The sequence below is a fragment of the Leucoraja erinacea genome, chromosome 15, assembly GCF_028641065.1.
Source record: "Leucoraja erinacea ecotype New England chromosome 15, Leri_hhj_1, whole genome shotgun sequence".
Taxonomy (NCBI): domain Eukaryota; kingdom Metazoa; phylum Chordata; class Chondrichthyes; order Rajiformes; family Rajidae; genus Leucoraja; species Leucoraja erinaceus.
Window position 1 is genome coordinate 37,231,739 of NC_073391.1, and position 24,708 is coordinate 37,256,446.

General features: G+C 41.3%; 1 protein-coding gene across 4 annotated transcripts in view; it reads right to left on the reverse strand.

Annotated features, from left to right (window-relative positions):
• Positions 1–24,708, reverse strand: part of slc22a15 (solute carrier family 22 member 15) — a 54,471-nt gene that overhangs the window by 17,387 nt on the left and 12,376 nt on the right. For all 4 annotated transcript variants that reach the window (XR_008724696.1, XM_055647186.1, XM_055647187.1 and 1 more), the window contains exons 4-11: positions 20,877–21,041; positions 17,803–17,932; positions 14,221–14,442; positions 11,565–11,705; positions 8,570–8,655; positions 7,397–7,517; positions 5,272–5,344; positions 776–940 (exon numbers count right to left, since the gene is read on the reverse strand). Coding sequence is in view for 3 of the 4 variants with exons in the window: in XM_055647186.1 (XP_055503161.1) it covers positions 776–940; positions 5,272–5,344; positions 7,397–7,517; positions 8,570–8,655; positions 11,565–11,705; positions 14,221–14,442; positions 17,803–17,932; positions 20,877–21,041 (1,103 nt within the window). In the remaining variant the exon portion in view is untranslated. The remainder of the gene's footprint in view (positions 1–775; positions 941–5,271; positions 5,345–7,396; positions 7,518–8,569; positions 8,656–11,564; positions 11,706–14,220; positions 14,443–17,802; positions 17,933–20,876; positions 21,042–24,708) is intronic.

Below are 24,708 nucleotides of genomic sequence, written 5' to 3' on the forward strand. Positions count from 1 at the left end.
AAACATGATCATGGTTGAGTAACAGGCCCCAAAAGTAATAAACCATGACTTAAAAAAGAAAAAAAACTGTGAATCATAGACTAGTTAACATAATTTCAATTGCTGGAAATGTTGCAATTATTTTATAAAAATCATAAATGTGCACGCAGACGATCATAATACGATGAAGGAAAGATGTATGCAAAGAAAATGTGCTTTTTTCAAGGATGTGTTTTATAGGGTAGATAAAGGTTGACCAGTCAGAGATGTATAGCATGGAAATAGGTTCTTCAGCCCAATGAGTCCATGCCAGCCATCAACCTTTTACACAATCCCATATTAATCTCATTTTTTATTTTCCTGTCCATGTCATCAACCCTCCCCAAGTACACATTAGCCATCATTCCACATAGTCGGGGTAATTAACAATATTCGAATAACCAGCCAACTCACACGTCTTTGGGTTGAGGGAGGAAACCTCAGCACCTGTGACTGGGAAAACGTGCAAACTCCGCACAGACAATATACACAAATTCAGGATTGAATCCAGGTCTCTGATCTGGAGCAGATTCCCAGCCTTGTGCAAAGAGTCAATTCCCAGCAAATAGTTTTTATAAAAGTATCGGCATATGCACAGAATTAATCAGTATGTAGTTGTTTCATGCTGATTTGAATGATTTTGGGCAAATTGTGTGAGAGGAGACTTCACCCGTCTGGATTGAAATGAATATAAATTACAGCACATATACTTAATCTGAAATTAAAAGAGAAAACAATAATAAAAAATTGAACTTGCTTTTTTCCTTTTGTCTTCGAGCCTCTGATAGTCGGGAGAATGAAGATCTTCTATGGACTCTGCAATTGGCTTGTTTAACGTTTCTGGGAGAAGGAGACTCAGAATTCCTCCTGACAGCCCAGCAATCCCAAAGACAATAAATGGCATCGATGGATTTAAAGATTTCTGCCAAGTAAGAATACTCGCCTCAGTATACAATTGAGTGCACCATGTTAGGGAAGATAGATCTTGCAACAATTTCAATCAAAGCAGGCAAAAATATCTCAAGGTATTTCACAGGAGCATTAACAAACAAAAACTAACATCGAGCACCATTACGATGTTATTACGCCAGATATAACTAATCTAACACACTCAAGGTCACAGATGCTATAACACTGTTTACCAAATTACTTTGTGTCAGGTTTAAATAGAAAATAATTCTGACACCAGTGCTTGTAAAGTGGCATTCTTCAATCGGTGGAAGAGTTATGGAGCATCATAGATCTTCCAAAGTAAATTAAAACAGAGATGGCAGAGCAAATTATTTCCCCTACATGAGTAAAACCCAGTAACGATTGAAGGAATTAAAAACAGAGCGACTGGAGGCAATTTCCCGGGAACTAGTAGTTCTGATTAGAAGTCTGACACAAGTCTTCTTAAAAAATTGACCCAGGTTCAGAGATTGTAGTGTTTAATCTATTTAATAAAGATAGAAAAGGAGAAACTGGAGTTATTAATGATAACATAATGACTGCAGAAAAAAGTAACAGAGCCATCAAGGATCATTTGGCATCAGGACTAGTGTTGGGGAATGAATAAAGAGAGGCAGGCATAGGAGAACATATCGGCAATAGTGCTTGTACCATAAAGCAGTTTAAGCAGCATATGGACGTGAGCATTATGATGACTAGGGTAACAGATTGGAAAATAGCTCATTTTGAGGGGTTGAGTACACTGAGCATGCTGATGATAAGAGAAAGCATAACTAGGAAGAAAAAACAACAAAGAAACAAAAAGGTTACAAGGCAATCCAAAGTACAATTGGTAAGGCAAATGTAATGTAATCAGGTTTTTGAACTACTCTGCACAGCCAGTGCACATTTTTACTTCTTTCATATGCGTATCAATTCCACCCTGATTTTCCTGTGGAGTCAGGAAGCAGGCCCTTCAACCCAACTTGCCCATGCCGACAAGACCGCAGCACCGAACCACTACAGACTATGCACAGTTATGGTTGCTCTACATATTGTTTTTTGCATTATCTTAATCTATTTTACATCAAATAACATAATTTATTGCATATTTTTGTTGTTGTGTCTAACGTGCTTGGAAAGCTACAGCAAATAAGAATGTCATTGTTCCAGTGCATATCCGGTGCACATGACAAGTAAACACTCTTTGAGATTTAAGTGGAATCACTGGCAGAAAAACAGGGGAAAAATAATAACAAAGTTTCTTGCTTCAATATTTACTGGGGTGCAGCGCAAATGGAAAGGGCATTTTAAGCTTAGTTAAAGAATTATTTAACTGTATTGAAAATCAAGACGTCATATCAACTGATCAAATTCAAAGAAAATAAATCCTGTCATCTGGATAGATCGCATCTGCAAATTTAAAAAGAAACTAGAGAAGAGATTACATTTCCTAATAATTTGGTAGGAAATGAAGTAGTGTGAGAACAGGATACCTATTTGTTAGAAGGCAGGCAGAACGTGCCTGGAGCACTTAAGACCAGTCAACTCCAGTGGTAGCAAACAAAATGGAAGTGCTGTCAAAAGAGAACATCGAAAAACACGTAGAAACCAAAAACATCAGAGTAAAAAAGGGTTTTACATAATAGTAGTATACTTCCTTTGATAGCATTTCACATCATAAGTTAATGAATAGATAAAGAATACATGCAGTTGGGGCAAAGCAAATTAATGGATAGCTGGCTAAATGCAATATGTAAGGAAGACAGTAGGGGGCAAAGGGGCAATATTCAGAGTGCAAATGTAGGAAGTAGGATCTCATATGAATCACTACAGGGAACACTGATGTTCATCCTTTTTCATATTTTCTTATGACAAGGTAGGAGGCCTTTAGCCCATAGTTTCTCCCAGCTCTCCGAGTTTACCCATCAGTGCACACTTCCACTTCTTTCAAATGCCCATCAATTCCTCCCTGATTTTCCTGCAGAGTCATACAGCACAGAAGCAGGCCCTTCAACCCAACTTACCAATGCCGACCAAGATGCCCCATCTGCCCCCGTTTGGCCTATATTTCTCTAAACTGTTCTTAGGGACAATTTATTAGGGTTACTTTACAGAAGCCAATTAATCTACCAACCAGCACATCTTATGAATCTATTTTAATAATTGGTTGAGCTACCACCTTTAGAGTTTTAATGAGATTTATATCGGGTGTGGGGGGGGGGAGGGGAGAGAGATAGTTGCCGATGAATGGAAGTTCAGAATAAAGAAGTTCTGACTGAATGAAGTTCTGAATTTGCTGCTCTGACTAAACTGAGATGCAGGTATTGATACTGGAAAGGTTACAACAAATTAAGCTAAACGGTAATAGACATGAAGAATGGGCATATAATTGGCAAATGAATTTCAATCTAATTTAGTTGATAATTATATATTGGAAATGGAAATAAGAATTTAAATGGGAAAGAGCAGCAAGGAATCTGTGAGTACAAAAACACAAATCACTGTAAATACTGTCATAAGATAATTAGGCCTTAAAATGCAAACAAAACACTTGGATTAATTTCCAAGGCTACAATGGAAAAGTGGAGGTTATGCTAAAAGAAGTGTTAAACTTTTCACATACCGCACTTGGGTTCTATATTATGGAAAAGACAAAGAGAGGGCAGTAATGGTTTATAAAGGAAGGCACAAAAATGCAAGGTTGCACCTATCAGAAATGAATGGGTCTTTTTACTCTTGAAAACTGAGAAGTAACCTCAGAGAGATCTTAAACAATGCAAAGAGATTTGACAGAGTGGACATGGAAAGCATTTCACTAGTGAGGAAAGGTAAAATAGACACAAGGAATCCTACAGCACAGAAACAGACCTTTTTGGCCCACATCCCAGTTGACCATTATGCACATTTATGCTAATCCCATTTGCCTTCAATAAGCCTGGGAATGCTAAGTACCTGTCCTAATGCCTTTTAAACGTGTAATATTAACCCTCCATTAGCTCCGCTGGTATTTTATTCCAGGTAATCATCTTTTTTTTGGAAAAAGCACTCTTCAGATCTCCTTTAAATTTCTCCCTCCCATCTTAAACCTGTGCCCTAGAGTTCTAGACACCTATGCCCTGGGAAAAAGATTCTGACTATCGATCCCACTTTGCTCTTCATAGTTTGATAAACCTCCATAAAGTCATTCCTCAGTATCCTCTGTTCCAGTGCGAATAAAGCCAGCCAATCTGATCTCTACTATGCTCTATCCATTGAATTTCCAAAATACTTCACTTTGCTCGAGGCTATTAAAAGAATATAGTGGCAATAAATTAAATAGGGAACTCAAAATAAGCTACCCTAACCAGTGTGTGAGGAGGACTAAAACTTGTTGGCACAGTTGAGCTCACATGGATATGGATTAAAGGGATGTATAGATAAGTGTACTAGAGAAAATGGAGTGGAGAGTTATGGAGAAAGAGATAGAGGAGGATGGATAGAACAAAAGTACTAGTACAAAATGAACAATGTCGGGGATGTGTTTGACCAAATGCTGTTTATTCAATGTCATTGCATGGTTGTGGATGCATTATTCAGAAGGGGGTATGGGGTTCCACAGATTGCAATATAAATAGTAAGGTATAAATTCAATGTTCTTTTCTTAAAGCTAAGAGCAGGAATTTGGTTTAGTATTAAATACTCAGTCGGCTTGTGCAGTTTACCATGCTCTCCAAATTATTTGCAGGGATCTTGGAATTACACTTAATTGTTTGATCTAATTATCAGCAATATTTCATGTAAAAAAACTAGTAACTAATCCAGGCTTTAACAAATCTCAACTAAACTTGAAAACCGCATCAGGCAATAACATTTCTCAAAGGCTATGAAAATCACACTGTCGCACATGAGAATATGACTACAATGCACTTTTAAGTTACTTAAACAACGCTCCCACTTCTCCTTTGCCATTTAACTGCATCTCCTTTGGTGCCAATCTGCTTGCCAATGTAAACAATTTCTACCGATTTAAACTCTCCATAATTTTCAACATCCTCCACAACATCATCTTTGCAGATTTATTGTTCCTTGTTCCCAAAGCATGATGTCGGAATGAACATTCATTGTTCCCAAAGCATGATACCCCAAAGAGGATATACTCTCAGCTGGAACTTATTTACTTTTATGTTTTATGTAAAGTTAGCACGCAACAAAAGCTTTTCACTGTACCTCAGTACACATGGCAATAAACTAAGCTGAACTGAGTATTGCTTGCAACCAAGTATAATGTTCACATGATAAGGTCCCAAAGGCAAATTTTATTTAAAAAATGTTTGGACTGACCAGTGATGGTACGAAAGGAGCCAGAATCCCACCAACCCTGCATGACATTGAACAGATTCCCAGTCCAGCATTCCTGCATCAAAACAAAACAGCATCAATTCAGTGCAGGCTGAAACATTGAAATGTATAAAATAGGAATCGCATGGCAGGGTATATCGGACTGGATCACCCATTGCCAAGAGTAAGGCTTCAGGTTACCATACCTCATTGATATTCTGATAAGAAATTCACGTTTCAAACATTGCATACTTAATGTAGGTCATATTTCAGATATCGTCCTAAAGCTCTACATGGGATTTACGAACACTTTAATCCCCAACCTAGTATTAAATTATAAATAAAATAATAATACCCCTCTCCTCATAGTTCCCTCGTCACCCACTAAAGGCCTGTGATATCTCTCACTATTTAACAAATGCTCTGCTTTTATTTCATGTGAACTAAACTAAATGATCTCCCATTTTATATTATAATCCATGGGCGCTCACTTGATGAGTGCTTCTGATGCCTCTTTACATCCTCCTTTGCACTTACAATGCCGCCCAGCATGATATCATCAGCAAACTGGGAAATATGACAAATAGTTGAATTTTTGAATTCAAATAGTTGAATTCAAATAGTTGAAGTCAATTAGTTGAATTCAAATAGTTGAATAGCCATTAATATTCTCCTTCCCATGAAACGTTTTTTCTAATTCTAACAATCTAAATAACCCTTTCTCATTTTGTGACTGAGGTCAAAGAAAATGGCCTTGATCGGCATTTTACTAGGTTGGAAGAGATCTCCCCTCATGAATGGGTCATGAAACCTATCAAAAACAGTGGAAGGAGCAGCACTGAGGGAAGTGACAGTAAAGCTGGGTAAAGCTGAGTTGACATCAGAATGATATCACTGGGAGGCAATGGGGAAATGAGAAACAGGAGGAAAGTAAGGATGGATCCTTGAGATATACTGGGAGTAAATCTACAGATGCGGGATGGTAAGATAGTACTGATAGGTCTTTGGGGGGGGGAGATATAGATTTAAAAAAGTGAATTAAACCTGGGGCGGGAAAATGGACAGGTGACGATTTGGGTTGGGACCATTCTCCATTTTCTTTCACAGATGCTGCCTGACCTGTTGAGTTCAACAGTTTTTTTGTTTGTTCAAAATTTCAGCATCTGTAGACTTTGGTCTCAATGGAAACCTGGAAATGAAGTAATATTTTTCCCATCTATTAATCTGCCGGATTCTGACAGAGTAAATATATAACTTTGGTCTTAGGAATACATTTAAATCTGCAGCTCCAGCTACATTTCAGTTATCAGCTTGACACTTTCCCTCTGATTAAAAAAAATCAGAAAATTATTGTGGTGTCATTTATTTCATATAAGACCACTATTCACATATGAATGCAGTTAGAAATTACAGGCCAATCGACAAGAGGTAATTTACAGAGTACATGAATTATTAGTATCAAGGATAGTGGCACAGTTGTAACAGTCTGCAGGAAGTAAATACTGTCAACAGCAAATAAGTAGCTCTCAAATTTTATCTTAAATAGCTATTCCAATAACAAACTGGTTTTAATACTATTTCCCTGACATCAGTAGATCGAAGTTAGCACTACCATTCTGCACAGAGAAGATTGAAAATGCTTTATTTCTATCAAGGAATCTCACTGGAATACACTATTTATCTTCAGCGTGCGCAGCATCAAAGTACCATTTTTCAGTTTTGATGAAACAAAGGAAGTCTTGAATGCTGAGAAGCAATAGAAGTCAATGAAGAGTAACGCACCCTGATATATTAGGATATTGCTTCAGTATCATGCTGTTATCAGTGATCTAAGGCAAAGCAATCTTCTCAAACCTGCAAAATTCAACATAACTAAGTGGAGCTAACATTAACCTCTCACCCAACATCAATAAAACGAGAAATTAAGTCACTTAGCTCTACTATATGTGGGTGATTTTCTGTGCCATGTTTCCGACACAGCAAAACTGGCTACACTTCAGAACTGGCAATGATGCACTTTGGGAAGTGAGACGTTGTGTGTGAAAAGACCTCCATAAATACAAGTCTTTTCGGTCCCAAAGGAAAAAATCCTTGACATGTGTAATCACTAAGAATGAAGAGTACTAACCTGATCACAGTGGGATACAGTTCTGCTGTAAAAACATATACAATGTTAAAGGCGGCACTGACAGCCAGCTTTCCACACAGAGCTAATGAGGTGACGTCCACCAAGAATCCCGTGTCAAGGTCTGGTAGGAAAAATAAAAACAGTTGATCTTTAAGTACGAGACAGATGGAGTTAGGTCACTAATCAACAATGATCTCAGAATGCCAGAAAAGGATCATGAGATGGAATGTTCCCACATGGCAGTGTCAACAAAATAATTATCTTTATCTTTCAATATGTTAAATGAGAACATAATACTTTACACAACCCCTTCCACCTGCTCCATCATTCAATAGGATAATGGCCGATCTTCTACATTTCTGTCCTGATTTTCTCATTAATTTCCCCATTATCTAACAATCTATTGTCTTAGTCTTAGACTCAAACTGAGTATAGGATTTTTTTAAATTTCAGTTCCAGAGATGGAGTAATACAGCAAGGAAAGCGATCTACAAAGACAACCAGAAAAGTGATCCAATAAAGGATTAAATGACGTTAAAGGTAGTTATTAATCAGGAGAAATGGCCATAATTGCCAGAACCCCCCCCCCCCATAAACTTGAGAACATGGAATGTTTTCAAATTCAACTATATTCTGCATTCCATATCTTCCCATTTGCTCTACCTATTGTACTTTTTTGTATTTATAGTATTATTTGATCTGATTGGAAAGCATATAAAACAAAGCTTTTCACTTGGTACATGTGACAATAATAAACCTAAACCTGAAGCAGTAAAACAAATTAGCACGAGTAAAGTAATATCATTAGGTAAGTTAATGAACGAGAAATAAATCTGAAGTATATAATTATCTATATCCACAGTTTTGAAAGAGGTGGCTATGGAGATCGTAATCAACCTGGTTAACGTCTTAGAAATATTTACAGATTCAAGGATGTTCATTGGAAGACAACAAATATAACCGTGGTATTTACGAAAGGAGAAAGCGAGAAAATAGGGAATTACTGAGCTGAGTGAGATGGCAACAACATGACACAGCATCCTCACCACGGGACCCAGATAATCAAATCCTCAAGTTACAGTCGCAGAAGAAAATGACCAATTCTGAATTTATTTATATTTTATTAGAGAGAGCATTAGACCGCTGGGAAATCAATGTGTAAAGGCTTCTTACCTTGCTTCCCAGGCAGGAATATGGTACTTATACAGGCAATCCCTGCAAACACCAGGAATGCCGCCATTGTCTTGCGCCTCCCTGACCTTGGTGATGGGAGCAGAAGGAAAGAGTAGGATTGCACTATGTTACATTCAAACAACTCATTAAAGCACATGAAGACATTTCTAACATAGAAAATATACAAGTTTGAACTGCATTTAATGCCACTACAATTAAAAGCACTGTCATGTAATAAAATCATAGTTGATATAAAGCAACTCACAACTGTTTAAATCATTCTATTGTTTCAATCAAACAACACAGTGTAATGGCCAAATAAAAACAGCTGTCTGATTCTTATATCAACCTTCTTAACATCATTAAAATCAATCAGCTTGGTTGGCAATATTTCTGATTAATGGTCATTGACCTGAAACAGACTCTGTCTGTCTCTCTCTGCAGATGTTGACTGATCTGCTGATTAATTCCAGCAGTTCCTGTTTTTATTTCAGCTAGATCTGAGTTGAAAAAAAAATATCTTCCTCAGATCACCTCCAAAACATCATTCCTCTTATCTTAAACCTATCCCTTCTTGTCTTCAATACATCTGCTATCGAGAAAAGTTTATGAAAATCTATTCTATCTATCCATTTCATTTTATATATCTAGGTATATGGTCTCTCTGAACCCTCTCCACTTCCTCCACTCCAAGAGAACAAACATAGTCACGCCTTCCCCCATGTCCTCTTCTGCAGGCACCACTGTCTTTGTAACTCCCTGGTCCGTTCACCCCTCCCGACCCACCCCTTCCTATCCTCTACAACTGTAGGAGGTGTAACACCTGTCCCTGCACTTACTCCTTCACCACCATCCAAGAGACCTCACTATCCCAGGTGAAGCAGAGGTTCATTTGCACCTCTTCTAAATTAGTCTACTGCCTTTGGTGCGTACCTTGTGGCCTCTAATTTGCTGAAACTAAGCATAGACAAGGTGAATTGCAGAGCACTTGCAATTTGTCTGCCATGGACAATTAGAACCAGTGGCGGACTGGGTCTAAAAATATTGGTTGCCAGGAGACAAAGGGGGCCCACTTCATCAGGGGCCCACTTGATATAGGGGGCCCACCATCAGGGGCCCACTTGCCATCGGGCAACCTGACACCCTGGCCAGTCCGCCACTGATTAGAACTCTCCTTCCCATTCTCACACAAAATTGAACGTCCTCGGCCTTAACCATTGCTATGGAGAGGCCAAACTCAAATTGAGGGAAATGTATCTCATTTTACAATCCAATCAGGTCTATCAGATCAATCAGATCCATTCTATCAGGTATGTGGATAGGAAAGATTTAGAGAGATATGGGCCAAACGCGGCCAGCTGGGATTGGTGTAGATGGGTCATCTTGGTCGTCACGGACAAGTTGGGCTGAAGGGCCTATTTCCATGCTTTGTGACTCTACAATCCAATGGTATGAGTGCCGAATTTCCAATTTCAGGTAAGCCTCACCTCACTTGTCACCTTGTTTTATTTTTACTTTGTTCTCCTCTCCTTTCCCCCATCTGGCTCCACCCTTCACCAACCAGTCTACATCACCTGATTCCATCCGCCCATTATCTATTTCAACGATTTGGATGAGAATGTACAAGGCAATGATTAATATGTTTGCAGCTGACACCAAAATAGGTGGCATCATAGGTGGCAAAGATGGTTATCAACAATTACAGTGACTTGGCAAATGGAGTTTAATCCAAATAAATGTGAGGTGTTTCATTTTGGGAAGTCAAACCAGGACAGGACTTTCACAGGAATGGTGTGGCCTTGGGGAATCGGAGTAATACAGCACAGACACAAGTATTGCAGAGTAGGGGAATCCAGGAGTACAAGTACATAGTTCTCTGAAAGTGGTGTTAAAGATAGATAGGCAAAGGCAGCTTCTGGCATACCAGCCTTCAGCAGTCAGGGAAATTAATATAAAAGTTGGGATGTCATGTTAGTAAAGCTGCATTTGGAGTATTGAATAATACTAGCTCAGCAATGTTGATGGATCATGAGAGTATTCGCAATAATACGCAAGAAATTGCAATATGCTGCCCAGATCCTGCGGTGAGGTTTGGAGCTGGTCAAAATTACAACGAGCATGTCTGAAGCTGGGAAACATCTAAGCAAATTGTGTTAACTTGACTACTCAGAATATCCATTCCAATAAACAAGTATTCAAATGACATGGTTTTATGAACATTCTAACTCAAGAACACTTAAAATATGCATACTATTTTTACATTTTTTCATAGAATGTGAATGCCATCAGCAAAACAACTGAGTGGTGTATATGCCACTCAGAAGGAAGTTAAGATATATGAAAGAGCCTGGAGTCATTTAGCTCGGCTTGGGTAAGGGTGGCAGACTTCTAATTGAAAGATGTCAGAGGGAAGAAATGGGTTTTTAATGGCTATCTGGTAGTTTCACATCACCACCTCTAATTGTAATTACAACGTTATTTAATTACCATAAATTCTCCAAACGGCACAGCAGCTTAATGTCTTTGGATCACGAGTTCTGATCTTTTGATATAGATTCAACAACTTATCCACAAGGCTATCATGTGCATACCGCATGAAAGATCTCGTAAGAATAGTCTCAATTAAACACGCCTCAAAAACAGGAGTCATTTTAAAACTATGATCTGGACCAACTTTGAAAACGAGCTTTAAAACCCAGCGCAATAAATAACATGGCAATTCAGGTACACTGGGACCTTCTTTCCCCATCTGAAGATAATAAACACAGACATCTGCTCAGAGGCTCTGCTCTGTTATTGAATATTTACCGATTCATAACATCCAAAAGCCACAACTTGTCATTCCAAGTGGATACAAAAGAAACTGCAGATGCTGATATCTTGAGAAAAACACAAATTGCTGGAAGAACTCAGCAGGTCAGGCAGCATCTGTGGAGGGAATGGACAGACGATGTTTCGAATTGGGACTCTTTCAGGTGGATCGTTTGATTCTTACCAGGGTTTATTAATGAAGTAAAGGCACAAGGGGAATGCTGGCAATTCCACAAGACCATTCATGGCGATGTTGAGATAGCGGTTGCCCTTCAGTTCACCAGCATTCAATATCAGGCCGTAATACACAAGACTGCAAACATACCTAGGACCAATAGATTATGAAATTCTGTAGCAACTAACATCACAGACTCTTATAACACATACCATAATAAACAGAGGTAAAGCAGATCGAGAAAGATGTAAAATTAAAGTTAGGGGATGAGGAAGGGATAAGAGGGAACTGTGTTCTAAAGATGCAAATGCTGGAATGCAGAGGTCTTGTGGGCCCTGGAGTGAAGGGACGATGAGAGAATGGGGAAGCCAAGAGAACCAGGGAGTCTGAAGAACTGTAGGTAGCGTCAGTATACAAGGACTTCAGCAAGGTCCTGCACTATCTGGTCCAGAAAGTTAGGCCACAAGTGGGTCAAGACATTGTAGGAAAATGGATCCAAAATTTGGCTTGATGATGGAGGCAGAGGGTAGTGGTGGAGGGTTAATTTTCTGACTGGAGGTCTGTAACCAAGTGCGGTTTCACCAACAACTCGTACAGCTGCATCGTGATATCCCAATCTTTGTACTCAATATCCTTGCCAATGAAGCCAAGCATGCCAATTACCTTCTTCACCACCCTGTCCATCTGACGCCTCTTTCAGGGAACCATGCATCTATACTTCCCGATCTCTCCGTTCAACAACACTCTCCAAGGCTCATACATTTGGTGTGCAAGTCCTACCATGGTTTTACTTGCCAAAGTGCAACAACTCACACTTGTCAGATTTAAATTCAATTTGCCATTCCACGGCACATCTTATCTAGATCCTGTTGTAAACTTAAATATCCTCCCTCACTGACCTCTGGGGCAACTCAGCGGGGCAGTATGAAAAGGGGTCTCGACCTGAAATGTCACTCCTTCCTTCTCTCTAGAGATGCTGCCTGTCCCACCGCTGTGTGTCTTCAGCAGCATCCTGCTGCTGCTGTTTATTCTTGAACACTCATTCTAAATGGAATGGCCAAAAGGGATTCCTGTACTTTCTGCCTACTCCTTCACCATTCCTGGTGGTCACTCAACTTCTTTTTTTCCGCACCTCAGGTGTGACCACCTCGCCAAAACTCTTATCTATGAAGCTCTCCGTTGCCCTAATGATCCTGCGATTGCCCAGCTGCAGCTCCAGTTCCCCCACGCGATCAGTCAGGAACAATGGCGGGGCGCACTTCCCACAGGTGTTGTCCGCAGAGACACTGGACGTTTCCCTGGTTTCGACATTCTGCAGCAGGAGCATACCACTGCGCTAATGTCATCACTACTGCACTTAGTCTAAAGAAGTTACAAAAACAGGACCTTTCCTTACCATGCCACAACCCTCTGTTCAGCTTCCTAGCCGCAGCTTCTCGAGCCAAAGCCTCAACACCTACCCTAAAAAAAAGCCTCAAAACACAGTTTCTCCCAAACAGTTGTTCCCAACAAGCCGCTCTTCCTATTGACTGGTGTCTGTCTCAACGAACCAAACTACAATGCTCCTTTAAGCCTTCAAGCTGCTCCTCTGCTCTGCCGCACCAGCTTAGCAGTTCTTATGGCACTCTGTTGAACGTTGCCAATGCTGCTCAATTCTGCTTCCTGGCTGACTGGGACAAGATGGTCAAAATACCCGTAAGTAAATTCGCTCACGACCAAAGATGTTTGAAACTGTAGATGAGGATAGTTGCCCAAGGATACGGTGCGACATAGAACTGGAAAGTTGGGTGGAACAGTAGCAGATGGATTTTAATCCTGACAAGTGTATGCAAGGGTAATGCAATTTGGTTCATCCAATACTGGCTGGACATATACAGTAAATGGCAGAGACCATAGATACCTTGATGTACAGAGGAATCGTGGTTCACAGCTCCCCGAAAATTGTGACAAAAATGGATAGGGTAGTGAAGAAGCCATTTAGCTTGCTTGCCTTCATAGGCAGGGGTATTGAGTGTAAGAGTTGGAACGTCATGTTGCAAGAGTACAAGACATTGCGTAGGCCACACTTAGAATATTGTATGCAGTTCTGATCGCCACACTATAGAAAGGATGCTCTAATGCTAAAAAGAGTGCAGAAGAGGTTCACCAGGATGTGAAGCACTTTAATTACAAAGACAGATTAGATAGGCTAGGATTGCTTTCTCTGGAACGCTGAAGACTGAGGGGCGACCTGTTATAAGTATATAATATTATGAGAGGCAACAGATAGGGTAAACAGAATCTTTTCCCCAGGGAAGAAATATAAAATACTAGAGGGCATAGCTTTGAGGTGAGAGGAGGAAAGTTTAAAGGAGATGTGTGGGGCGAGTTTTTTTTACAGAGAGAGTGACAGGTGGTGTGTTGCATTTTACTCACAAGTCGTACTGGATATAGTTTGGAACTATTGTGAAATCTCATTTTGCATTCAGTAAAAGATTACTTAGACTCAGTGTAATCTAATTTCTTCCATTTTTTATTAATATACAAAGTCAGCTGCGGTCTGATGATCCAAAAACAGTAGATCATGATACTTTGACACTAGAAGCCTTTTAGACATGCTTTATATCCACCTGACTGCACAATGATCTGCAAATCTCTGCACAATGTTCTTTTTATGATCACTTACCATACATACATCAAGATGATACTTCTCCACCGCAATATAGGATGTCTCACCAGCTCCATAACTCCATGAGCAGGTTGACCAATTTTCTTTCTTCCTGCACAGGGTTTCAGTTGAATAAAAATCTTCTCATTTCCATTCCTGTGTGCAATATTTTGCAATACCTCCTCCGCTTCCTTAGTCCTCCCCTGAGAGTACAACCACCGTGGTGATTCTGGAACTGTACTGCATCAGAAAGTTGGCACCATTAAATGCAACAAAAACCACTGAGTTTACAGGTCACTTAAAGGAACTGTTTTAATGGGCTTGTGCCCCCATTCACTGTCTGCTCAATCTTTGCTTCCTTTCGAGATTTCAACACTTCACTTGTGACAATAATTGGTTTGCGATGGATAGAAACATGTGCAGGACAGCCATAAAATCAAGGCAACGTTAATATGCATAGAACAGTACAGCACAGGACGGGCCCTTCGGCCCACAATAATTGTACCAAACATGATGTGCCAAACACAAAACTGATCTCATCTGCCTGCAAGTCATCCATATCCCTCCAACCCCTGCAAATTCATGCGCCTATCTAAAAGCTTCTTAAAAGCCACTATCATATCTGCATCCATTACCACCCCAAACAATGTGTTTTATACACGATCTGTATAAAAGATTTATACAGGAATAAGGTTCAGATTGTCCACCCTATAAATATGCCTCTCATAATTTCATATACTTCCATCAACTTTCCCCTCAACCGCCCACATTCCAGTGAAAACAATCCAAGGGTCTATCCAACTTCTAACCCTGTCAGAGATATCGCTCCCTGTATACTAAGCATTTTGGCTCTTGGCATTCCTTACATTGAGCTTGTCAAAATCTTCTTGTGATTTGGAATTGAATAATTTTTTTATAGATTTTGTTAAAACCATTGTCAACTTAGCAGGCCTGTACATCCCAGAAGTTTGTTAGCCCTTGTATTAAAAACAGCAAGATTTCCTAGTTTAGTGTTTAATAGTAGTGACATATTTCTGATGGGATCTTTGAGCATAATCCACCATTTCATTAGATTATGGTTCACAAGTGCCATATTTTGTTTGTCTGAATCTCACACCACCAAATGATTATGAATATACATATCTGGAGCGAAGGAATTGCGACGTTTGCTGTTATCGAAGCAGCAAGGGCTAGCAAAATCTAATTTGTTTATCAGGACGCAAGCAAAGGTGCTGTTCCTATGCTCACTCTTGAGACCCAGGACAGAGAGGGTCGGATTGGGAATGGGAGGGGTATGAAAGTGCTGAGCCACCGGGCCTAGCGGAGGTGTTCGGTGAAATGACAGTTTACTACTTTTAAGATGCTATATAAATGCAAATTGTTGAATTGTTATCAAAAAAATGTGTGTTAAACAGTGAAGTCAATTACAGATTGCAATGTATTAGTTGTTCCGCTGAGTTACTCCAGCATTTTGTGTCTACCTTCGGTTTAAACCAGCATCTGCAGTTCTGTCCTACATAATCACCGCGGTTGTGTGTCTAGCTAGCCCAAAGAGGAACTAATGCGGGTCAAAAGTATTTGTTTTTTCCAAATGTAACATATCCAGGTTTACTGATAACTAAGAGGGGAAGTGGGTTACATTAGAGACTACAAAGAGGCTGTAAAGAGATAGCAACAGAGTTGCAAGAGATTTAGCCAGTTGGCAAGACAGTGGCAGATTGAGCCCAATGTGATGTTATGAATTTTAATATAAAGGACTCTTATAATGTATTAAATGGCAGCGATTAGAGTGATCATGTGCTGGCTTACAAGACGCATACAATTAACATGCAGTTACAGCAAGCATTTACAATGTAAATGTGGGCTGGTCTTTATTGGGTTTGGAGCCTAAAGGTAATGGGGTCTTCCAGCAATTGTTATTGCCCCAGGCGATACCTCATTTGGAATACTTAGTGCAGTTTTGTGTTCCTTACCTAAATAAAGAATTGCTTGGAGTTAATGTGCCTTAGAATTTCTGGATTGATTCGACAATATGCAGGCTGTCCCATAAACAGAGACTAAGATTGACAAATGCTCACTGTAATTTAAAACAATGAGAGGTGATGTCATTTAGACATGCTGATTTCTAAGAGCATCAGGCAGGGGCGGATGCCAAGAGTCTGTCCCTTCTGTCCGAACAATGTAGAACAAGGGCCTCGTTCTCAGGCTTAAGGCTGAGAAGAAATGTAGAGGGGTGTAACTCAGTCGTTGTGGGGAATCAAGACTCAGATTAATGCACTGACCGGTACCTCGTTTTGCTCTTGGGACACATTTTGGGGAATGAGTACTAATTGAGTCAGCTCCAGAAGGTGTCATTACGTAGTGCACTCTCAATGGCATAGTTCTAAAGCATGATAAAAACAGAAAAAGCCGAGAAAGAATGTGCTGGCTTTGGAGGAGGTTTACAAGAATTGTCCCAGGGATGATTGGGTTAGCATATGATGAGCATTTGACAGCACCAAGCCTGTACTCGCTGGAGTTTGGAAGGATAAGGGGGGACCTCATTGAAACTTACTGAATAGTGAAAGACCTGGATAGAGTGGATGTTTCCACTAAAAGGAGAGTCTTGGACCAGAGGCCATAGCCTTAGAATAAAAGGACATACCTTTAGAAAGGAGATGAGGAGGAATTTCTTGTCAGAGGGTGGTGACGCTGTAGAATTTATTGCCACAGAAGGCTGTGGAGTCTAAGTCAAAAGATATTTTTAAGATGAAGATTGAGAGATTCTTGATTAGTACAGGTGTCAGGGTTTATGGGGGGGGAAAGGCAGGATAATGGGGTTTGGAGGGAAAGATAGCTCAGCCATGATTGAATGGCAGTACACTTGATGGGCCGAATGGCCTAATTCTGTTCCTACAACTTATGAACTCATTCAGTCAGGCAGCATCAGTGAATGTTAAGGGGAGATTGCCATATTTTTTCACCTCAAATCAGATATATTCCCTTTCCTCCACCCATTATTTCTTTTTACCTCAGTTCTGAAACCGGAAACATTATGGACACATTTCTCCCTCCACAGGTGCTGCCTGACCACCTGAGTTCATTCCATACTTTGCTGCTATTTCAGATTTCTGGTGTCTGCAGTTTTGTGACCATTAATGGAATCATGTATTCTTAACTGATGGAGTGAACATGAAATGCATGTCTATGTTTTGCAACCTATCTGGGTACATCCAGCAAGCGTGTAAACAGGTAGGGTTGTCAAATTTTATTCTAGTTCTCTAATTATTTTGTAACAATTGTTTTGCCCCAGGTGGTCAGGTTTCTGCAGAGCTGTGCTGAACACCATACCAGTCTAGATTTTTAGGGAGAATCTGGGGATACAGTGAATGATAAGTAAAATGAGCATACAGCACACAATTGCCCTTGATCTCACTGAATGGTGGGGCTTCCAGTTCTTATGTTCTTCAGTTTGCACTGTATTTATGTATGCTTCTTCATCAATAATCAGGTTCAACCCAATTACGTTTGTATCAGATTAATTTATGAACATTCCTCAAACTATGCAATAGCACTGTGTATTTTTGTTAAATCCATTTATGCCGTCACATAAGAACTTACATGAAAAGGAAGATAAACAGAACTCCAGGACAATTGGCCGCAGCAATGAGAACACGCCAATCCCTGATGTAATAACCAATAACAGAGAAAGCTGCAATTCCAACAGCAAACACCAAATTGGTAAGTGACCCTGCGTGAGAACAAAAATCCAGTTATTTCAAATATGACCCGATTCTTGTCCAATGAACAATGTACAAATCCCTCTGGCCAGCTTTATAATATCATTCTTGAAAAACTGTTAATAATTAAAACAGAGACTTATAATGGTTTAGAGAGATATGGAATTTATGTAAACAAGTGAGACTAGTATAGATAAGCATGATGGGTGGCATGTAAAGATCAAAAGGGCCGGCATCTGAAACTTTCTCATATTATGAAGGCTCGAAATAAAACATTTTTACAAAAATTTGTCAGTCAACGATTCCACAGCACACAATCTTTACAAAAAAAATAATGTAAGTGTACCGCAATTTCATCACTTCTGCCGTGAAGGGAATTGATATAAAAACAGTCGCACAGATTACAGAAATGATTTAACCCACAAATTAACTGATCTTTGTTACAAATAGAGCCTTTTTTCTTGAAAAATGAAGGCAAAGTCTTTATAATGATTTTTACAATAACGATCCGTGAGCTTCTTCTCCAGATAATATTTAACCACATTGTCTGACAAAAGAAACCCGGAATTGTGAGAAGAACTTTGTCTTCTGAAAGAGTCAAAAGTGGTAAAACAGGAAACATTAATGGGTATCAGAGATTCGAGAACACTTCCTATAAAGTTGAATGTAACCCCACAATTTAAGGAAGGAGGCAGAGAGAACTACAGCCCAATTAGTCTGACATCGGTGGTAGAGAAAATGTTGCAGTCTACTATTTAGTAAATGCTAATAGGGCACTTGGAAAATAACAGGACTGGAGAGAATCAACATGGATTTATGATATTTGACAAAACTATTAAAAGGTTTTGTGAGATTGTAATTAACAGAATAAATTAGGGAAAGCAGTGATGGTGGTCGTTTTGAACTTTAGAAGGCATTTAATAAAATGCCATGCAAGGAGCTATTAACAAAAGTTAGCTTGTGGAATGGGCAATCTCCCTCAATCACTGGCCTGCATTGTGACTGTGGGATGTCACATGCATTGGTGTGGGGACAAGTCAAGTCAAGTCAAGTCAAGTTTATTTGTCACATACACATGCGAGATGTGCAGTGAAATGAAAGTGGCAATGCTCGCAGACTTTTGTGCAAAAGACAAACAACCAAACCAACAAACAAATTATAAACACTATCATAACACACATATTCTTTTACATAATAAATAATGGAAGGAAAAACGTTCAGTAGAGTTAGTTCCTGGTGAGATAGGCGTTTACAGTCCGAATGGCCTCTGGGAAGAAACCCCTTCTCAACCTCTCCGTTCTCACCGCATGGCAACGGAGGCGTTTGCCTGACCGTAGCAGCTGGAACAGTCCGTTGCAGGGGTGGAAGGGGTCTCCCATGATTTTATTTGCTCTGGAGTTGCACCTCCTGTTGTATAGTTCCTGCAGGGGGGCGAGTGAAGTTCCCATGGTGCGTTCGGCCAAACGCACTACTCTCTGCAGAGCCTTCTTGTCCTTGGCAGAGCTATTCCCAAACCAGATGGTAATATTTCCGGACAAGATGCTTTGCACCACCACTGTGTAGAAGCACTGGAGGATCCTCGGAGACACTCTGAATTTCCTCAATTGCCTGAGGTGGTAAAGGCGCTGCCTTGCCTTTCTCACGAGTGCTGAGGCGTGTGATGCCCATGTTATATCCTCAGAGATGTGGACTCCCAGATATTTAAAACAGTTCACCCTATCCACAGGATCCCCATTTATCCTCAATGGAGTGTACGTCCTTGGATGATGTGCCCTCCTAAAGTCCATGATCAGCTCCTTCGTTTTTTTGATGTTCAAGAGGAGGCTGTTATCCTGGCACCAAAGTGCTAGATCAGCCACCTCCTCCCGGTAGGCCTTATCATCGTTGTCTGAGATCAGGCCCACCACCACAGTGTCATCAGCAAACTTAATTATTGAATTGGAAGCTGAACCTAGCCACACAGTATGTGTGTACAGGGAGTACAATAAGGGGCTGAGGACGCAACCCTGGGGCGATCCTGTGCTCAGGGTGAGGGACTTCGATGTATTCCTTCGCATCTTGACTACCTGGGGCCTTGCGGTGAGAAAGTCCAGGACCCAGGCACACAGGGAGGTGTTGAGCCCCAATTCCATTAGCTTCCTGACCAGTCTGGTGGGGACTATCGTGTTGAAGGCTGAACTGTAGTCTATGAACAGCATCCTCACGTAGCCCCCCTTCTGGCTGTCCAGATGGGAGAGAGCGGTGTGCAAGACCTGGGAGACCACATCGTCCGTGGATCTGTTCGGACGATATGCGAACTGCAACGGGTCCATGTTCCGAGGGAGGAAAGCGCAGATGTGATTCTTCACCGGCCTCTCAAAGCATTTCATGACTACCGAGGTAAGGGCCACCGGACGGTAGTCATTCAGACAGGCTGGGGTGGCATTTTTTGGTACCGGTACAATGATGGATTTTTTGAAGCAGGCAGGGACCACGGACTTGCCCAGGGAGAGGTAGAATAATGTAGTGAGCACTGGAGCTAGCTGCGTAGCACAGGACTTGAGTACTCGCCCCCCATCGGGGCCTGCAGCTTTTCTCGTGTTCACCCGTGTCAGAGCCCTCCTCACGTCCTGCTCGGACAGCGAGAATGTGTGCACATTCCTCCCTTCAGCTTCGGTAGCCAGCCCGCTGGCGGTATTGTCGATAGTCGGCAGACCTGGAGTGGCAGGTAGTCGGCAGACAACTGCTGTCCCCACATTATGTCAATGATTTGGATGAGGGGATCAAGTGTTGTATATCCAAGTTTGCTGATCATACAAATAGTTGCACTATGGGGGATGCAGAAAAGCTGCTAATGTGACTGGGATAGAGATAATCTGAGGTCATGTTACATATAGTAAATTGCATTATAACACAATTCTAAAGCTTCTCACTTATCCTTGAACCCAATGTTCAAACAATGATAAAACTCCGCACCTGTCAAAGCCCAGTAGGATTTTCCCACAAATTCCTGCGTTAGTACAAAAGCCACCAGAGACATTCCACCATTCATAATGCCGACAAGAAGCCGTGTCAAGGCAAAGATTTCATAATTAGGAGCGATCGCTGAAATGAATCCAAACACGACGTCAAGGAATAAGCCTGAAGGAAATAAGAACATGGTTTGAAACATTTCTTTCAAGTTCCTGCCCATTATAGAAGCAAAAGAATAATCTGCTGCTAGCTCAGTATTCATTGCAGCAATAAATAGAGTCATAGAGTGGTATAGTGTGGAAACAGGCCCTTCGGCCCAACTTGCCCACATCAGACAACATATTCAGGCTACACTTGTCCCACCTGCCCACATTACGTCCATATCCCTCTAAATCTGTCCTATCCATGTACTTGTCTAACTGTTTCTTAAACGTTGGGGTAGTCCCAGCCTCAACTATCTCCTCTGGCACACAAAAATGCTGGAGAAACTCAGCGGGTGCAGCAGCATCTATGGAAATGTCCTCATTCTTCAGGGAACGGGGATTCCCCTCCGCCACCATAGATGAGGCTCGCACCAGGGTCTCATCGATACCCCGCAACACTGCTCTCTCTCCCCATCCCCGCACTCGCAACAAGGGCAGAGTCCCCCTAGTCCTACCTTTCACCCCACCAGCCGGCAAATACAACAAATAATCCTCCGACATTTCCGCCACCTCCTACGTGACCCCACCACTCGCCACATCTTCCCATCTCCCCCCATGTCTGCCTTCCGCAAAGACCGCTCCCTCCGCAACTCCCTTGTTAATTCTTCCCTTCCCTCCCGTACCACCCCCTCCCCGGGCACTCTCCGTTGCAACCGCAAGAAATGCAACACCTGTCCCTTCACCTCCCCCCGCGACTCCATTCAAGGACCCAAGCAGTCGTTCCAGGTGCGACAAAGATTCACCTGTATCTCCTCCAACCTCATCTACTGCATCCGCTGCTCTAGATGTCAGCTGATTTACATCGGGGAGACTAAGCGGAGGTTGGGCGATCGTTTCGCCGAACACCTCCGCTCAGTCCGCAATAACTTACCTGAACTCCCGGTGGCTCAGCACTTCAACTCCCCCTCCCATTCCCAATCCGACCTCTCTGTCCTGGGTCTCCTCCATTGCCAGAGTGAGCAACACCGGAAATTGGAGGAACAGCACCTCATATTCTGCCTGGGTTGCTTGCGTCCTGATGGCATGAACGTTGAATTCTCCCAGTTTTGCTAGCCCTTGCTGTCTCCTCTCCTTCCTTAACCCTTGAGCCGTCTCCTCCCATCCCCCCGCCATCGGGCTCCTCCTCCTCCCTTTTTCCTTCCTTCTTCCCCCCACCCCCCATCAGTCTGAAGAAGGGTTTCGGCCCGAAACGTCACCTATTTCCTTCGCTCCATAGATGCTGCTGCACCCGCTGAGTTTCTCCAGCATTTTTGTGTACCTTCGATCTTCCAGCATCTGCAGTTCCTTCTTGAACACTATCTCCTCTGGCAGCTTGTTCCATACACCCACCACCCTTTATGTAAAAAAGTTACCCCTCAATTTCTTATTAAATCTCTTTGTCCTATGACCTCTTTTCACCAGGATAAATGGCCAGAGAGGGGGAGTTCTATTGGAAGGTTATTGACCTCAAACATTATCGGTTCTCCCCCAACAGACGCCACCTGGCTTATTGGAAATTTCTAATATTTTCAGTTTTTATCCCACAGCAACCGCTGACCAAGATTGGCCATCACAAGTAGTCCAATAAGGAAAGAGGAGGAGCAGACCAGCAGCAAATATCACCTCTCTTACCCTCCTCTGGAGAGGTTAACACTTATTTTATTAATTTACCCCTGCAAAGGAAAAAAGTCAGAGCGCCTCAGATTGCCCGAAACAATAACCTTCCAAAAATAAAATCCACTAACACTTCAGTGACAACTATACAAACACACACTTTAAATAAAAAATACGTTTTGTTAGATTTCCTCTGGTGTAAACATTAACTCCTAGTGACAGCAGTAATTTTCAAAGAGGTGAAGCATGATCTGTGCTCATGTGTTTCATAAAAGGTTTACAATGTCAGCAGCGGCGACTAACACAGATTGACTTTCTATTCAGTTGCACGATGTATCGTTGGCAATTCAGCTGATTATTTATTCTTAATTGCGCATTATGAGGCTCCGCTTTAAATAATACATGATTCTGCTTTGGAAATATATCACAGGTCCTTCATCACACCTGGGTTAAAATTCTGTAACTCCCTACCCATTAACACTATGACTCTGTATGAAAACGTTGCCCCTCAAGTTCCCTTTAAATTTCCCCTTTCACCTTAAATGTATGCTTTCTAGTTTTGGACTCCCCTACAAGGGGAAAAAAAGACATTGGCCATTCACCTTCTTTAGTCTCATGATTCAATATACCTCTATAAGATCAGCCCTCAGGCTCCTATAATACAGGGAAAATTGTCCCAACAAATCCAGTCTCTCTTTATAACTCACGCCCCGTACTCCCTTTAACATTCAGTTATCTTTCCTAATCAGTCATGGATAGGTGTATCTGCAGCAGATAATTGACAAGAAGGGGGAAATGATAAGGATCATTCTGGATGATTGTTCCACCATCTGCTGCAATCGGAGTCACAGCTTTGGCTGGTCCCTCTTTGCTGTTGCTAATGTGCCATCACTCTGAACGTTGTTAAAATCTCCACTTACAGTGCCCTCCATAATGTTTGGGCCAAAGACCCATCATTTATTTATTTGCCTCTGTACTCCACAATTTGAGATTTGTAATAGAAAAAAATCACATGTGGCTAAAGTATACATTGTCAGATTTTATTAAAGGGTATTTTTACACATTTTGGTTTCACCATATAGAAATTACAGCTGTGTTTATACATAGTCCCCTCATTTCAGGCCACAATAATGTTTGGGGGACATGGCTTCACAGGTGTTTGCAGTTGCTCAGGTGTGTTTAAATGCCTCCTTAATGCAGGTTTAAGAGAGCTCTCAGTACCTGGTCTTCCCATCGCCTTTGGAAACTTTTATTACTGTTTATCAACATGAAGACCAAAGTTGTGCCAATGAAAGTCAAAGCAGCCATTATGAGACTGACACACAAGAATAAAACTGTTAAGAGATTTTGATAAGCCAAACCTTAGGCTTATCAAAATCAACTATTTGGAACATCATTAAGAAGAAAGAGAGCACTGGTGAGCTTACTAATCGCAAGGAGACTGGCAGGCCAAGGAAGACTGCCACAGCTGGTGACAGAAGAATTATCTCTATAATAAAGAAAAATCTCCAAACACCTGTCCGACAGATCAGAAACACTCCTCAGGTGTGGATTTATCAATGACCACTGTCCGCAGAAGACTTCATGAACAGGAATACAGAATCCAAAGCATACCACCTCATCTGTGAAACACGGTGGTGGGGGTGTTATGGCCTGGGCATGTATGGCTGCTGAAGGTACTGGCTCACTTATCTTCATTGACGATACAACTGCTGATGGTAGTAGCATAATGGATTCTGAAGTCTATAGACACATCCTATCTGCTCAAGTTCAAACAAATGCCTCAAATGGCTGGCGGTTCATTCTACAGCAAGACAATGATCCCAAACATACTGCTAAAGCAACAATGGAGTTTTTCAAAGCTAAAAAATGGTCAATTCTTGAGTGGCCTACAATCTCCCAATCTGAGCCCAATTGGGCATGCATTTTATATGCTGAAGAGAAAACTGAAGGAGACTAGCCCACAAAACAAGCGTAAGCTGGTTCCAATGCAGGCCTGGCATAGAAGACACCCAGCAACTGGTGATATCCATGAATCA